This window comes from Rhinopithecus bieti, unplaced genomic scaffold (assembly GCF_001698545.2).
Source record: "Rhinopithecus bieti isolate Rb0 unplaced genomic scaffold, ASM169854v2 scaffold_13857, whole genome shotgun sequence".
In the NCBI taxonomy this organism is placed as follows: Eukaryota; Metazoa; Chordata; class Mammalia; order Primates; family Cercopithecidae; genus Rhinopithecus; species Rhinopithecus bieti.
In genome coordinates this window covers 1,527,053-1,545,366 of record NW_016807741.1, presented here as the reverse complement: position 1 = coordinate 1,545,366, position 18,314 = coordinate 1,527,053, and the positions used below count along the sequence as shown (strand labels likewise).

General features: G+C 43.5%; 1 protein-coding gene across 1 annotated transcript in view; it reads right to left on the bottom strand.

Annotated features, from left to right (window-relative positions):
- PRSS51 (serine protease 51) overlaps positions 1–18,314 on the bottom strand; it is a 30,371-nt gene that overhangs the window by 10,655 nt on the left and 1,402 nt on the right. The window contains exons 2-5 of the mRNA XM_017883670.1: positions 5,468–5,660; positions 4,564–4,823; positions 3,453–3,595; positions 3,201–3,283 (exon numbers count right to left, since the gene is read on the bottom strand). Of these exons, the coding sequence (XP_017739159.1) occupies positions 3,201–3,283; positions 3,453–3,595; positions 4,564–4,823; positions 5,468–5,660 (679 nt within the window). The remainder of the gene's footprint in view (positions 1–3,200; positions 3,284–3,452; positions 3,596–4,563; positions 4,824–5,467; positions 5,661–18,314) is intronic.

The window sequence follows — 18,314 nt, the reverse complement described above, 5'->3', positions numbered from 1 at the left end:
TTACTGATTATATTCTTATTTCCATAAATTCCACTGGATTCTTTTTCAATTCTGCCTGGCCATTTTTTGATGGCATTTTGTTTTCAGTCTCATTTTAAGTTTCTTCCTTTTAAAAAATATGTTATACATAATTATTTATATTTACTGTCTAATACTTTAAATATCTGAACTCTAGGTGTGTGATCTTCTTTCCTGCTCTTTTTCATGATGGTTTGTTTTCTGTTTATGAATTTAGCAATTGTGTGTTTTGTACTCATATTTGGCTGGACTTAATTCGTGGGAATCTGTGGGAGACTGTAAAAATATCAGTGGTTGCCAGGGTATAGATGAACAAGTGAAGCACTGAGGATTTTTAGGAAGGGAAGCCACTCTGTGTGATCACTGCAATGGTGGCCACATGTCATTATACACTCATCAAAACCCATAGCATGTGCAACGCAAACAGTGAATCCTAATGTAAACGCTAGATTCTAGTTAGTCATAATGCATCAATATTGGCTCATTAATTGTAATGTGCCACACTAATGCAAGATATTAAAATAGGAGAAATTGGGAGATGGGGTCTACGAGAATCCATTGTATAATACTTTCTGCTCAATTTTTTTTATAAACCTGTAACTGTCAAAAGCCTATTCATTTTTTAAAATGTAGAGATAAAAAAGCTAAAATAAAAAAATTAATCTTTGTGACTTTGACTGAAACAGGGAACCCTATCTCAGGGTCATGAGAGAAAAGAACCAAGCGTCTCCTTCCGTGAACTGAAGCGCATCAAGAAGAGTGGCGTTTTAGTGGCCACTTTCTTTTGCCATCTAATGTTGGCTGTGTGTTGTGTTCTATTAAACTTCAAAGAGGGAAGTGCTGCATTTCCTGTTGTTCCCAGTAGCCTGAGAGATGGGACTATGACACTGTGATGGTTCATTTAATGTGTCCAACTTGGTCAGGCTCTGGTGCTCAGTTGTTTGGTTGAACAGCAGTCTAGATGTTGCTGTGAAGGCTATTTTTAGACGTGATTAACATTTGAATCAGTAGACCCTGAGGAAAGCAGATTGCCCTCCATATGTGAGTTGGCCTCAACCAATCAGATGAAGGTCTTAGGAGAAAGGATTTAAGTCCCCCAAATAAGAAATCTTGCCCCTAGATGGCCTTCGGACTTGATACTACAACATCAACTCTTCCCTGGATCTCCAGTTTACCTGCCTTCCCCACAGATTTTAAACTTGACAATCACATGGGCCAGTTCTTTAAAATAAATCCCTATCTCTTTACATATATGTAATGAAAGGAAACTATCCATAAATAAATGATATGTATTTAGAAGTAAAACAATATGTATTTTTATACACTTATGTGTATATAAAATTATGTATGTATACAGACATGTGCATACATACATAGGTATGTATACAGACACATGTACATACATAAGTATATGTATACATGTATGTATACATGTTCAGCTGGCCCTCCATATCCATGGGTTCTGCATCTGTGGATTCAACCAACCTCAGATCAAAAATATTTGGAAAAAATAGGGATGGTTGTATCTGTACTGAACATGCACAAACTTTTTAAAAATTATTATCCTTAAACAATACAGTATAACAACAATTTACATAGCATTGACATTGTATTAGGCACTGTAAGTAATCTAGAGAAGATTTAAAATATGTGGAAGGATTGCATAGGTTACATACAAATTCTGTTTTATATGAGGAACTTGAGCATCCGTGGATTTTCGTATCCAAGAAGAGTCCTGGAACCAATTTCCCACAGATACCAAGGAAGAACTGCATTTATATAATGAAACTAATTACTAATTGTGAGGGACCCTATGAGAAGAGGCACAAATTTGGCTGTGACATATACATTAGACGTCATGAAGCACCCATACCGTCTACATTCCTGTATCTTTCCAGTGCCTGTTTACAAAGTATCTGAACGAATGAATGAGCAGATGAATGTCTTTCTCTTTTATGGGGCCACATACGATTGTCTCCTTTGTAGCTATGCCAGGTAGACATAACCAAGAAAGGAACCCGCAGAAAACTACCACTAGTCCCTGACTGTCCTTCATGGCAGCAATCTTTAAATAAACGTGGTCTCTTCGTTTTCTAAAAACAAATTCTTATCGTTTGTATTTCCGTCTGGCCACACAAGCTATTTTGTTTCCACTCAGTGAAAAGATGTGCTTGCTTTCTCATCCTGGAATGTTTTTCCTTTCTCACTGGATGGATGAAGACTCTGGTGACTGGCAGTGGGCTTCACTCAGTGACCCACATATGTGGAGAGGGCAGATGTTGCCACTTCCTCTAATCCACCTCATTATCCTAACTTTTTATTTGGATAAATAAGGAGAGAGAAATAATGGTGTGGTCTGTAAGTAGCAAGCCATCATCTCCCCATGTTCAAGTCCAAACCGGATGAAAGATGCCTGATCCTAACTCTACCAGAGACTTTCTTTCATGGATGGCCCAGGAGACGAAAGCATTTGCACCTCAGGTGGGGGTTCCCTGTGTGTGCGTCTGTATCATGCACTGAACTGATGGAATTAGAGTGGGGCAATGACGAGGTAATATTGTGTTCCACAAGATAAATAAGTTATTAAGCATTACAGAATGTTGGTTTGATGAAAGACCTTACAGTTCATCTAATGGAATCTCTTTTTCATGGATAAGGAAACTGAGGTCAAGAAACATAAGTGATTTCCCAAGGTTGAGTTTCCAACCCTTTCCTGAAACCGTCCTTCTTTGTTGGAGGTTACTGTTTTCCTCCGGGATTCCCCATGCACTGTGCGTGCCTCTTTTTAGCATTGTGTTTAACATTCCTTCATTAGACTGTGAGATTTGGAAGAATTGAGTCCATGTCTAACTTCTGGGGGCCGGTGTATGCTACCCCATAGCAGATGCTCCACAGATGCTTGTGTGAGAATGGACAGGAGGAGAGGAGAGAGAAGAAAAAGAAGGAAAAAGGGTGGGTCCAAAGCTTAGCAATTAGGTTTATCACCGGTAAACATGGTGGCCAGCAGCATTTGAGACCCCAGTCCTAGCAAGAAAAGGTACTGAGGAACACACACCAGCGAGCTTCTCGTGGATCCTGAGATTATGGTGTAGGCTTTCCCCTCCTTTTCTATCTCCTCCTGGATCCATGGAATAAACTGAGCCACAGACACAAACATACCAGGTCTCCCCCTGGAGCCAGACCTTATGCCCCAACTGAAGACACCCACTTGGAAGAGTCTTTGGGTTCCATAAATAGCACAAACCAGAGGTGCCCCACTGTCTCCCTGGGAAGGAGAAAAGAAAGAACAGTCTGCTATCAATGGTACCTCCAGAAAGAACATGGAGGGGAAAATGGGAGGGTCCTAGTGGTGTAGGCTAGCCCCCACCCTGTTTGGGAGCCTAGAAAGTGATGGGGTACCTGGAGGGAGGAGGGGGCTGGGCAGGGGTGAGTACCTTACAGATACCATTGGTGCCTGGTTCCTTCCAAGCACAAATCATGTTCCTGGAGAGCTGGTTTACCCTCTTGGCACATTCTTTCTGGCTAATCTGCACCACTCTCAGCTTTTCCAGGTGCATGTTTAGGTCATCATGTTGGTCTGACAAAGGGAGAAAGCCGGTGTGAGAGTGAGCACTACATCAGCTGCCAACAGTGACCAGCCCACACGCGATCAGCATGGAAGCCTGGGAGACCACCAGCATCCAGCAGATCACAAATTCACAGGGCGTGGAGGCCTGGGATGACTTCAGTCTCCTCTCCAACAGTCCCAACAAGAAGTTCCTCCAGTAAATGTGTGCTTCCTGTGGGAAGTTCGCTCTCTCCAGAAGCAGCCCACAAAAGCCCCAGCCTCAGCCCCTGCCAGGGGAACTTGGAATGAAGGTCCTCCCTGGCCCCACCATGCCTTCACAGCCAGGCTTTGTCCTGAGGATCAGAGCAGCCCAACCTCTGAATTGGTGTTGGCCAGTGTCTTCACCAAGCCAAATGGAGAAACCAAGAAGAAGACACACCTGGTCATGCCACTTTGTAGGAAGGAATTGACCACAATACCAGGGGAACTCTTGGCCTTCTCCCCACCACACTCTCACCATCCCAGAGATCTTCCCTGGCCAGGCAGCCTGGTGCCCTGCAGGGAAAGGGGTGGAGTCATCCGTAATGGAACTTGGTTGGAGAATCAGTGGCTCAGAGCTATCTCAAGATAGCGTTTTACATGGGGTGGCCAACAGATGGGGAGATGACCATGGTGAAACAGCCACAAGTGGGATGATCCAAACTGGCTTATCATGCTTTTGACTCCACAAAAATTATCACTGGTCTCATATTTTGAGATTCTTCTATGTCCTAGGCTTTTACTGGGTACCTCATTTAATTTAATCCCCATAACTTATTTGAGGAGGCGTTCCTGGCATTCTGTAGATGAGAAAACTAAAGGTGAGGAAGGTGAAGGAGCTCAAGAGAGACAAAGCCACAATTCAGACCCAAGCATTCCCACACCCAAAGCATCATGCTCTCTAGCCCATGGCACCCTACATTTGGACTTTCTATGGGTTCTGAAAAGAGGGCACATACCATACCCATTTGTCGTTACCCACTCTGCCATCCAACACCGGTCCCAGGTCCTCTCCTCCTGCTGCAGGCAGACAGGCATTTTGAAATTGTTGAATTGCACTGGTGTGGCAAGTAGAAGCAGAGAGAGGTCGCTGTCGAGCTGGGGTGGTTTGTAATCTTTGTGAATAATGACCTTCTGCACTTGCTTTCTCTCTGAGTGGATGTTGCTGAATGTTCTCGTTCCCATTACCACAGTGACATTTACCACGGCCATGTCTAATCTAAAGAATGAGTATAAAAGTACCCGTGCTAACAAGGGTGATAGTGCAATTCCCATTCATAGACACATTTGTAAACAGTGAGTTGACAACTAACGAAGGAGAAGTCCAGTGCAGTGGGTGAGCTACCGTGGTCTGGAGCATGGCTAGGATTAGATAGGTAGAAACCAGGAGCCCAAACTCTGACAAATCTCTGAACCGGTGGGTTGACAGTCCAGGGAAACTCTCCTGACCAAAAGAAGAGGAATGAATCCCTCTGAGAGATGAGATTGTAAGCTCCTTGATGACAGGGACCTAGGCAGTCTTGTCAACTCCTATGTCCCCAGCTCTTGGAACAGCACATAGTAGGTGCTCAATGGGAAGGTGTTCAATCAATGACTCCAGTGTGTTGTCTTCATACACAGATGACAGGCAGGAGAGAGTGTACTGATGTACTGGGTGCCTAGCTCTGACTAGCAGCCCACATTTGGATATGGTTGGCTAAATAAAGAGGAGAGAGTGGTTGTACAGCAGAGACTCTGGGGCACAAAGCCAGTGCAACATTCTGCACATAGAACCTAGGGCTTCATAGGGCTGTGCACAGGCCTGCTGAGCTGCCCAGCCCAGACAATACATTGACAAGACAGGATGTAGATGAAGACACTTACAGGGTTCTTGGGAAGCAATGTGCGGCCGTCAGAACCCACCACTGATGTATGATTGAGCCTCCACAGAGGTGTTTCCGAGACATCTGGATACTCACTTGCCACGGAAACTCACCATTCTGGACTTGAAGCCGTTCATGAAATGGTAACCATGACGAGTTTGGAAAAGCAGGCCTGTAGCCACATTGAACGTTTTCTGAAGGAGAAAGGAAAGAGCCATTTGTACATGAGAAGCATGGAGAGATCCCTATCCCTTATTCCCGGAATCTTCCCAAGTAAGACCAGTGCTGAAAGCTGAGTGAGGTAGCGCAAACAGGCCGAGGAGGGGGAGAGCTCAGAAAACACCAGCAACCTGCACCTTTTTCCGTATCTATTCCTCACGACTGCAGAGAGCTGGGAGACCTGGGGAAGTCTGGGCAGTGCTCTGTCAGAGGTGTATGGGCTTAGGGTGGCCACGGAGATGCACCAAAGATACACAGGGTCCACTCAGGAGATGGAAACTGTGCAGTGATTTGAACAAGGAAAGTCTAACAGGAAGAATCACAAACTGTAACTGGGGAGTGACTGCAAAGCATCAGGAGCACTCTAAGATATGGCAGGGCAGGAGGAGAGCATCTGAGGAGGAGCCAAACTTGGCAGGGGAGCCTCTCCCCCTCCCCAGGAGTGGGACTCACAACACATTGGAGAAGGTGTCTGCAACCCAGCGGAAGGCAGAGACATTTGCCGGCTTGCCCCAGGCCAGAGCTGATCCCCTTGCTAGAGAAGCAGAATGCACCCCTCTGGAGTGCAGGTGGCCGGGAAACGGTGGCCAGGAATGGCAACAAGGAACCCCCCTCTGGAGTGCAGGCGGACTGGTGCAGCACACAGATGCCTGCAGGGGGCTTGTCAAGAGCCTGCCCACTGGCTGGGGGGTGCAAGGCCTGGGTGTGTGTGTCGGCCTTGGGACAGCTGCAGTGAAAAGGTGTAGAAGGCTCAGGGGATTTCGATGCCGATCCAAGAAAAAGCTATGATCACGAGCTGGTGGCAGCACACACAAGTTTCATTTGGGAAATGCTTTGGGAGGTTGCGTGCAGGGGAAGCCCTTGACGGCCTGAGACTATCTGGAGGTTAAGGAGACACCATCCAGAAGAGGAAGAGGACAAGGGGACTTCTGAGGAAAGAGGACTCTGACAGGGGGTTACCCGTCTAGGTGATGTGGTTCACTGGCACAATGGGGAGTCTCTGGGTCAGAGAGCTCTCAGGGGCAGCAACGGCTGCGGGCCTTTCCTAGCCATAGGCTGCATATCACCTGTGGCGAGCAGATGTTGGGTGCAGTTTCACAGGGTATGCAAAGCAGACAAGCTTTAGATGGCTAAATATCTGTGTATTTGGACTATGTTCAAAAACAGCTGGATGTGTAAAACATTGAGTTTAGGACCAGCAGGCTTTTGAGCTAACGAGGAGAAGCTTGCCATGAACAAATTGACAAGCTAAGGGCCATCCTTGGCTCATTTATAGAACAGGTCACTGAACAGAAGACAGGGCTGGAGCTCACTGAGAGAAGGATGGCAGAGTCGAGCACCACCAGGTGTTCCCCACATGCTGGTGGCAACCACGCCATGGGAGAAAGAAGCAGCAAACAGAAGCATGCTGGAGAGGCCCAGGAAGAAAGGCCCCTTCCGCCTACAGTGTCCTTCCAGCGCCTACTGCTGAGAAAGCTTAATGTTGGGCTTGCTACAAAGAACCACGTCTTACAGGGTCCAGCTGCATTATTGGCGACCCAATTTACAGGGATCCAAAGAAGGCCTGTAGGGGGTTGGGGGACACAAAAGACATGCAGAGTAAAGGACATGGTCACTGTGGCCACCAGTCTCCAGCAAATATACATGCCCTGAAGGACTCCTGGAAATAGCCCAGGAAAATGAGAAGCAAATAGAGATTTGGCACAGGCATAATAAATATGTATTATTTTTTTAAAGGAACAGGGATGGGAAAAAACAGCAACATTTACTAGATGAAACTCTAAATAGGAAAATATTACCCAGAACAAATAAAAAAATCTGAGTAGATATGTTGCCATAAATCATAAAAAATAAAACCTTATAAAGCAATCACCTATGTGAAAGAAGATTATAAATAAGAAACTCAAGGAAGAGGTTGTAAGAAAATATGAGGAGAAAGTGAGAAAACAGGAGGAGATGGGGCATGAGCTGGCAGATGTTGGGCTAGAAAAGGAAGAATAAAATACAGAAAATTCTTTGGACAGCATAGTAAGGGATAAGGAGTGTGTAAATTAGAGAAGCGATGAAAATTAAATAAAAACAGAGTTTAAAAGAGATTTTTGTGAGAATGCAATTTTCAGTTTTGGGGAGATAAATATCCAGATAGCAACTGCTAGGTCACGTGGTCAGTGCATGCTCAACCTTTTCCGAAACTGCCCAGTTGCTTTCCACATGGCTGCAGCATTTTGCATTCCCATCAACAATGGATAAGAGTTCCTGCTGGGTGCAGTGGCTCAAGCCTGTAATCCCAACACTTTGGGAGGCCTGTGGTCGGGAGTTTGAAACAAGGCTGACCAACATGGTGAAATGCTGTCTCTACTAAAAATACAAAAATTAGCTGGGCATGGTGGCATGGGCCTGTGGTCCCAGCTACTTGGGAGGCTGAGGCAGGAGGCAGGAGAATCACTTGAACCCAGGAGGCAGAGGTTGCAGTGAGCCAAGATCGCACCACTGCACTCCAGTCTGGGAGAGAGAGCAAGACTCTGTCTCAAAAAAAAAAAAAAAAAAAAAGGTGGATAGGAGTTCCTATCACTTGACATCCTTGCCAACACTTGGTACTATCAGAAGTTTTTATTTTAGCCATTGTAGCAGACACACAGCAATATTTATTGTGGAATTGTTCACAATCCTCCAAACTGGAAATACCCAAATATCCCTCTATGGGTGAATGGATAAGTGAACTGTAATCTACCCACATGATGGAATACCACCCAGGAATAAAAAGGAACTATGGGTGCATGCAACAACAGAGGAATCTCAAAAGCATTAAGCTAAGTCAGAGAACACAGGCTGAGAAAGTCACGTACTGTGTAGGGTTATATTTGTATGGCATTCTGGACAAGGCAAAACTCTAGGCATGGATAACAGGTACAGTGGCTGCCAGGAGTTCGGGGTAGGGGAGGGTGAGTACAAAGGAGCAGATAGAGGGGATTCTTGGGAGTACTAAAAATTTCAATATCTTGTCTATAGTGAGGGTAACATGAATCTACGCATGTGTAAAAGCCCATAGAATGGTACCCCAAAACATAAATGTTACTCTTTATAAAAATAATGAGAAAAAATGATAGCTAGAGAATACAGGCAATGATTGTTCTTGAATTTTAAATGACACATAAAAATAGGAATAGATGAGCATCTCGCTAACATGATAAAGTGTATCTTGGCCTGAAAGTGAGTAGCATGCTGACTGGGGAAAAGCTAGAAGCCTCCCCACGGAGTCAAGAACAACACAGATGTCCACTACCTCTGCTACTTGTTACCATTGTACAGGCGGCTAGGAGGAGATGGTGATAGATTGTGAGCAGAGGAAGCCCAGAGGATCCCTCTGCCACCATGTTAGATGATGGCTGGAGGGGGTGGGAACAGGCACACGGGAGGAGAGTGAGACAGGGCTTCTATCTAGAAGAGTCTATGAGGGGCCGGGTGCAGTGGCTCACGCCTGTCATCCCGGCACTTTGAGAGGCCGTGGTGGGAAGATCACTTAAGACCAGGAGTTCAAGACCAGCCTGGCCAACATGGTGAAAACCCGTCTCTACTAAAAATACAAAAATTAGCCAATCATGGTGGTGGGCACCTGTAGTCCCAGCTACTTGAGAGACTGAGGCAGGAGAATTGCTTGAACCCGAGAGGCAGAGGTTGCAGTGAGTCGAGATCATGCCATTGCACTCTAGCCTGGGAGACAGAGCAAGATTCTGTCTGAAAAAAAAAGAGTCTCTTGAGTGGGCCAGGGATAGTTGGAGGGTTACTTAAAAATGGGATACTTTCTGAGAAATATGTGGTTAAAGGCAAGCATCATAGAGTGAACTTAGATGGTGTAGCCTGCTCACGCCTAGGCTGTATGGCATAGCCTATTGTTCCTAGACTACACACCCAGACAGCAAGTTACTATACTGAATATTGTAGGTAACTATAACATGATGGTATTTTTGTATCTGAATGTAGAGAAGGTACAGTAAAAATATGATATAAAAGATACTATAGTGCACTCGTCCAGGACACTTACCATGAATGGAGCTTGCAGGACTGGAGTTGCTCTGGATGAGTCAGTGAGTAAGCAGTGAGTGAACGTGAAGGCCTGGGACATGACTCTACATGGCTGTAGACTTTGTAAACACTCTACACTTAGGCTACATTAAATTTATAAAGAATAGTTTTTCTTTCTTCATTAATAAATTCATCTTAGCTTCTGTTACTTTTTTTTTACCTATAAACTTTTATTTTTTTAATCTCAAAATTATTTTGTCATAACATAGCTTAAAACCCACCTTGTACACTGTAAAAATATTTTCTTTCTGGCCAGGTGTGGTGGCTTACACCTGTAATCCCAGCACTTTAGGAGACCGAGGTGGGTAGATCATGAGGTCAGGAGTTTGAGACCAGCCTGGCCAATATGGTGAAACTTTGTCTCTACTAAAAATACAAAAATTAGCCGGGTGTGGTGACGTGCACCTGTAGTCCCAGCTACTCGGGAGACTGAGGCAGGAGAATCACTTGAACCCAGAGGCAGAGGTTGCAGTGAGCCGAGATCACGCCACTGCACTCCAGCCTGGGTGACAGAGTGAGACTCCATCACAAAAAAAACAAAACAAAACAAAACTTTTGTCCTTATTTCATGAGCTTTTTTATTTTAAAACAATTATCTTTTACTTTTTAAACATTTTTTAAAGAAATTAAGACACAAACACACACATTAGCTCTTCATAGACATACACAGAGGTCAGGATCATCGATATCATGGTCTTCCACCTCTACCTCTTGTCCCACTGGGAGATCTTCACGGGCAAGAACATGCCTGCCTGTCATCTCCTATGATAACAATACCTTCTTCTGGATACCTCCTGAAGGACCTGTCTCAGGCTGTTTTATAGTTAATTATTTTTTAATAAGAAGGAGCATACTCTAAAATTACGAAAAAATATATAGTGTAATAAATACACAAATCAGTAACATAATCGCCTCTTATCATTATCAAGTATCATTCGATGTGCCTAATTGTAGGTGCTGGACTTTTATACAACTGGCAGTGTGGGAGGTTTGCTAAAACCAGCGGTACCACTGACACATGAGTGATGAGTTGTGCTCCGGTGACAGCTACCATGTCACTAGGGGACAGGAATTTTTCACCTCCATTGTAATCTTGTGGGACCACTGTCATATAGGCGGTTTGTCATTGCCCCAAACGTTGTTATGCATCCCCTGACTGTATTTAAAGTTGAGGGATGTGATCTTGCCCTGGCTCCTTCAGGATACTTATCTGGGGTCCCACATGGTTTTTTCCCCCCAAGAATCTGCTCTGAAAGGTCATTTCTCTACCTCTGTGCTCCTAGGACATCACCTATGAACTTGTTTAAAGTTCATTTTAAGTATAATATTTACCAACTGTTTTTGTAAAAAAGTTATTTAAATACTAAGGATATTTGAACATCTTTTTTTCTGAAAATAAAACCTATTTTTCAGTGAATAATACGCAGCTCACCCAATGTATCAATTTCTTCTGTTTTGATGTTTGGAAGTTAAAATTTGTTGCTTGATTAAATCTTTTCCTTTTTCATTTTTTCTTATGGTTTAAATGCTTAGAAAGTCATTCTCTTTTCTAAGAGATTATTGAAGAAGCTTCTTTTGAAGGACTCTGTCCATGTCCATCTGTCATGATTGCCATCGTTTGCTCTAATAATCTTCTCTTTGAGAGAAGAAGCATTAGTGATGTTACAGCATTAGAATGTAAATTCAATAAACATAGGTTGCCAAGGACACCAAGTTCATGACAATAAATTAGTAGAGATTTATGTTAGAAGATGTCACTGTGCAGCATTAGAATGCTGTAACATCATTAGGAGAATTTATTTAGGGCTCATCTCTTGTTAATTCAGGGTGGATATTTCTCATCCCATCTCTTGCCCCAGATTTTCATTTCACGTTTTGCAATTCCAGACTTGAAATTTAAATCAGAGTAGAAAGGGTGTTCCCCATTTCTCACAGCTCCGCTCTTGATCTCCTCATTTTCTCCCCATTCTCTCTGCATTTTCCTCTCCCCATCTCTGTAGAGTTTCTCGAATTCCCAAGTGAACACATATCCACGGAGGATGCAAGCCCACGGTGAGCTCTACACCCAGCTTAGCATGAGTGTGTAGCAATAGCTCTTGTTACAGATGCCTGGCTGGTTTCAATTTTGATTGTTACACTGAAACTGAGTGGTAGTCATTCTCCACCAATACAAAAATAGACAAATGTTTGTTTTTATACTGAAGGTTTAAACCAAATCTGAATTCAGTGCCCAAATTCTTCATCAAAGAGTTTATTTAATTCTCAGAGCTCTCAGCTACCAGGTTTAAGAACGCATGGTTGCAGTGGTAGAATTGTTTAACAATCTTGGTCATAGCACTAAGGAAAACCCCACAGTTAGTAGCATTTAAACAGAGAGTAAACGTTCACTTTATGTTTAATGCTGACAATGCTTAAAATTCAATAAACACAGATTGCCCAGGACACCAAATTTGTGGCAATAAATTAGTAATATTTATGTCCGAAGATGTCACTTTGCAGAAGCTGGCACTGTCTTTTTTTACTCTTGCCACCCTGTGAGGATATTGCATTTTACTCTGAGTTGGCTGTTCTCAGTCCTCCTGTTTCCCCAGGCTGATCCCCATGTGAAACAGAGATTGCATTGGTCCATGTTGCCTGGAGCTGTTCTCTTCCCCACTGAAGCTGCTCCAAAAATCCCCAATATTCCAACACACAGAGGAGGACCCTGTCCTTCCTCTTCCTGTGCCCCTCCCTCCGTCAGCCCCCTTGGCATCTCTCCTTGGGACTGTGGGGCAGTCTCCTCACCCTCATGTTAGCCCTGATCCCTCGACCCCCTCCTCCCACCTCCCACACGGCCACCTCAGTTCCCTGGCTAGCATGTGGAGGCGATCTTGCTGATTTTCTCCTTAAACCCTTCCACGGTCCCTTCCCATGTCCACAAACAAGACAAAGTCACATTGCTCAGTGGATAGGAAAAAAACAAACTGTTTCCTCCTACTCTATACACCCCCACTCTCAATAGTTCATTTTTGATGCCAGGTAGATGGGTGTTTTTCACACACTAAGCAATTTTCCATGGGGCCCCAGCTGGGCCTCGTACAATTCAACTCAATCTGATAGAGACCAGAGTTAGTGCAGACCCCACAGGGTAAAAGGGCTCAGTCCCACAGACGCCCCCCCACCCACTAACTTCAGACAACAATCACAAATAGTAGGTTTCCAGGTCACAACTTCTGACTTGACTACAAATTGGGGATTCCCACAACCCCATCCTCAGGTTTGCTGATTCATTAGAGCAGCTCACAGAACACGGGAAAAACCGTTTACTTACTAGTGCTCATTTATTTCAAAGGATATTTTAAATAGTGCAAATGAACAGCCAGGTGAAGAGATGCCCAGGGCAAGGTATGGGGGAGGGGACGTGCTGCTTCCATGCCCTCTCTGGGCATGCCACCTTCCCCGTGTTCAGAAATCTGGAAGTGCTCCAAATTCTTGCCTTTGGGGGTTTTGTGGACGCTTTTTTGCATAGTCATGATTGATTAAATCATTGGCCATTGGTGGTCAACTCAGCATTCAGCCCCTCTCTGAAACCCCAAAGCATCTTGAAAACATGTCAACAGGGCACTTTCCATGTTGTATGAATTATCTGTTGACATGTCTGTCTCCATGACTAGACTATAAATGCCTTGAGGCTGTAAATCATATTGTGCCCTCTCTGTATTGCTAACATTTAACACAGTCTTTGAATATGTTAAGTTTCAGTAAATGTTTTTTGAATAAATGAGTGAACAAAAAAGCTATACGTTTCCTGAATGTTTTGAGCGCTTTATAATTTCAGCTTATGCAACCTTTTGGAGTCGTTAATGACAGAGGTTTACCACCCATAATTTTCAGTTTCTATTTATCCCAGTTTTAAGCTTTTTAGATCTTCAAACTATGCTCAGAACAACTCGTTTAGGGGATTGAATCAGAAAGTCTTAGTTCTGCTGGCACAATATCTTGGAAACCTCTTTGATTCTCTCTCAGGAATTGGTTGAATCTGGGTAGTGATTAAGAGCTATCAATTATTCATTATTCACTCACTCATCTATTCATCTCAGAAATATTTATTGAAAATCTACCAGGCATAAGGTTGTATATTATCTTAGTGGCAAATTTGAGCTTCAAACCCAGGTCTTCTCAATCCTAGTTCAATGCTATTCCTTCCACATAGACCATCTGTCAATCAGGCCCAGCCCCTTCCTCAAGGACCCTGCAGGGCAAGACATTATACTAGCATTTGCTAACACCCATTGTAGCCCAGGCACTGTGCTATGTTCTTGATCTTATACATATTAACTCCTTTAATCTTCACTTATAAGATGGATTCTATTATTAAATCTATCTCACAGAAGTAATGGAGGCCCAGAGAGGCAGGCAAGTTCCTCGGGGGCATACTGTCAGTAAGTGCTCAAACCCGGAATGGAAGCCAGGCAGTCTGATTCTAGAGTCAGACCATATATAGTTTGGATCCATGCCCCCACTCAAATCTCATGTTGAACTGTAATCCCAGAGTTGAAGGTGGGCCTGAAGGGAGGGCATTTGATCATGGGGGTGGATTTCTCATGAGTGGTTTCCCATCATCCCCTTGGTGGTGTTCTCGCGATAGTGAGTGAGTTCTTGTGAGATCCGGTTGTTTGAAAGTGTGTAGTATCTTCCCCTTCTCTCCTTCTTGCTCCTGCTGATGTGCCTGTTCCACTTTTGCCTTCTGCCATCATTAGAATCTTCTTGAGGCCTCCCCAGAAGCAGATACCACTTTGCTTGCTGTACAGTGTGCAGAATTATGAAACTTCCTTTCCTATAAATCACCCAGTCTCAGCCCAGCCTCAGGTATTTCTTCATAGCAGTGCACAGTTCTGCCTACTCACATGCCATTGCTCCTTCTGGCCACTATAACGCTAGATTCATGTTTCAGTGTTGCTTCTCTGGACACAGCTGAAAGAAGCAAGCTCCCCATTCTAACTTATATTTTATATGCTTTATTTTCAATAGCCCCCATGGGAAATCATCACTTTTTTGCCTTATGCATAGAAAAACCTTGGAGATTTTTCCATCAAGGATTTCCACTGTCTGGACATTTTCCATGGATGAACCAGGAAAATAGTTTCCAGGCCCTGACATGCATTCTCTACACTATGGCCCTTATGAAAAGATATTGGCCATAGTTCCACCACCATTCTTTTTGATGATTTGGACCCTTTATTAATATATTTAGATATTTTCAATATGCCTCAGTCGTTTTAAAATAAAATCAGGTCTCTAGTTTGAGTTTCAATATATAATCTTTTCTTTCATATATTTAGATATTTTCAGTACACCTCAGTCGTTTTAAAATAAAATCGGGTCTGTAGTTTGAGTTTCAATATATAATCTTTTGTTTGAATTGTAAAATAACTTTACAGTGACATTTAAGGAAAGATGGCTTATAAATACATTATGCACACAATATACATATACACCCATCCCAGGTGCATACTGAAATTAACCATAATATATTTTATTTTATTTTATTTTTTTGAGACCGAGTTTGGCTCTTGTTGCCCAGGCTGGAGTGCAATGGCACAATCCCAGCTCACTGCAACCTCTGCCTCCCAGGTTCAAGCAATTCTCCTGCCTCAGCCCCCTTAGTAGCTGGGATTACAGGTGCCCACCACTGCACCTGGCTAACTTTTTAAATATTTTTAGTAGAGACAGGGTTTCACCATGTTGGTCAGGCTGGTCTCAAACTCCTGACCTCAAGTGATCCACTTGCCTCTGCCTCCCAAAGTGCTGGGATTACAGGCGTGAGCCACTGCGCTCGGCCAAAATACATTTTTAAAAAAGAAAAAAAACTTATCTGTGTTGAAATTAGAAGAACCAAACTGTTTCTGCAAACTTTGTATGTTTTCATTATAATTTTACCAGGATGAAAGGAGACCCAGAAAAGGCACAGACATGTAGCATTGCTATTCTAGAGTTCCTTGAAATGCAGAGGACTGGGAACGACATGAAAAAAAGTCCACAGAGTCCCACCACGGCCTACAGCTTAGAGGACAAAAGCCTGTGGCCCAAGCAGATGATGGGAAGGACAGGGAGCTCCCCTTGGAAGCCACTTGACCTCTGTTGGGACAGGCTGGACAGAACAGTCTGCCTGTATGATACCTCTCCTTCCGCTCTTGACACAGCTTCTTCAAGGTCATGGTCAAGATGAGGAGGCAACTAAGTTTCCCAGCCAGGACTAGAGCCGTCTTTGCACAGAAAAATACGTATCTGGCTCAGGAAATTAAAAAGGCTTTGAGTTTCAAGAAAATCACCACAAAGAGGGAAGAACCTCTTGAAATCCAAGGATACCCCTACACATGAAAAGATTCCATCCAAGCTGATAGAACTTCACTCCTTTCTTGGCCCCCTTCTGAAGGAAAGTATTCCAATACTGTATTCCTTGATTGTGACTGATCGGGACCCCAACTCCCTCGCCACTGTCCCCAGGCAGGTTGAACAGAGATGATGAATTGCCAGCATACAGCCCTCCAGGTACAGAGAGAAGATTACGACTAGGCTCATGTCAAAAGGGAAAGACAGCAGTGGGTTTCTATCTAGATCACGTGGACCAAAAGGCAGATCTCCTAGAACTGGCCCCGAGTTAAAAACAAACAAGCTGAAAAATAGGAAAATCTTGCAAAACTATTACAAAAAAAGAAACAAAATATACAACATAAACGTGAATAATACATTTATTTGGCTAGTATCAGGGGAAAAATAGCTTAGAACTGTTTTATGCAAGGATGTTGAAGAAAAGATGAAACACTATAAAACAGAAGCTCGTAAGAGGAAAGAATAAAATAAGAAGGAGCTGGCAGGAACAGATAAAAAATAAGGGGTAATAACAGAATTGAAAAATTAGACCAGACACAGTAGCTCAACCCTGTAATCCCAGGACTTTGAGAGGCGGAATAGATCACTTGAGGTCAGGAATTCGAGACCAGCCTGGCCAACATGGTGAAACCCCAACTCTACTAAAAACAGGAAAATTAGCGGGCCGTGGTGGTGGGCGCCTGTAATCCCAGATACTCAGGAGGTTGAGGCAGGAGAATCACTTAAACTAGGAGGCGGAGGTTGCAGTGAGCCGAGATCACACCATGGCACTCCAGCCTGGGAGACAGAGCAAGGCTCCATCTCAAAAAAGAAAAAAAGAAAAGAAAAAGAAAAGAAAAATTAAAACCAAAATAGATGGAATATGAAATGTGGACAACCTTGTTGCTGAGAATAATTACAAAGTGTAAAATATGTACCATCCCTTGGTCAAAAGCACTGAAGAGTTAAGTTAAGGAAGAGTTACTGGGCCAGTTTATAGCAAAAGAAGGAAATCCAGAGAGGTGAGCCAGGCAATAGGAATGCCCTGGGGGCAACTTGGCAGTTTGTGACTCTAGGACTAGTCAATGGTGAGGGGCGTCATAAGTTCCTGTGGCTTTGGTTAGGAGCTTAATGGTCTGCACCCTAGGAGTATGGGCACATCACAAGTAAACTGGGCTACAAGTGTACACGTGGAATAATATTTCATCTCCTCAAGAGCTGCTGCAATATACTAGGCAATAACCACACATGGCCCAGAGGCTTCACCTACATGGCACGTGACAGCTTGAGCACCTTGGATATGACGGGCAGAGGGGGGCAGAGGTGAAGTGGCAAGCATTGATGCAGTGTTTTTTCTATTTTATTTTATTATTTTTTGAGATAGGGTCTTACTCTGTCACCCAGATGGAGTGTAGTGGCATGACTGCGGCTCACTGCAACCTCTGCCTCCCAGCTTCAAGCGATTCTCCTGTCTCAGCCTCCTAAATAGCTGGGATTACAGGCACCACCACCACACCCGGCTAATTTTTTTTTTTTTTTTTTTTTTGGTATTTTTATTAGAGACGGGGTTTCACCATGTTGGCCAGGCTGGTCTCGAACTCCTGACCTCATGATCCACCCACTTCGGCCTTCCAAAATGCTGGGATTACAGGCATAAGCCATGGCGCCTGGCCCGTTCATGACTTTTATAAAACTGTGTGAATTCAGACTGTGTGGTGCAACACAGAGATCAATAAATATGCCAATGAAATAAACAGCATCTACCAACAGCCTGATAGATACAGTGAGACCTGATTTTTGACAAAGGTGGCGGCTGGAGAACAAATGTTCCCAGATGAGCTGGGTCGGTAGGATATCCAGGTGGAAAAAAATTCATCCCAATCCTTTTATTGTGTATGAAAATTGATACCAAATGGATTCTAAGTCTAAATGTAAAAGATAAAAGTATGAAACTTCTAGAGAATAACATAGGAAAATATCTTTACTAATCCAGAATGGGGAAAAATTAATTTAAGAAGTAAAGTCATGAAAGCTCTAGAATAATAAAAGCTAATGTATTTTGAGTATGTACAAAGTTTCAGGCACAGTTCTCAGAGCTTTGTGCAAATCTCATTTTCACAACAACCTTAATATGGCCATTTTGCAGATGAGGAAATTGAAATGCAGAAACGTTAAGTAACTCATCCTAAGGTCAC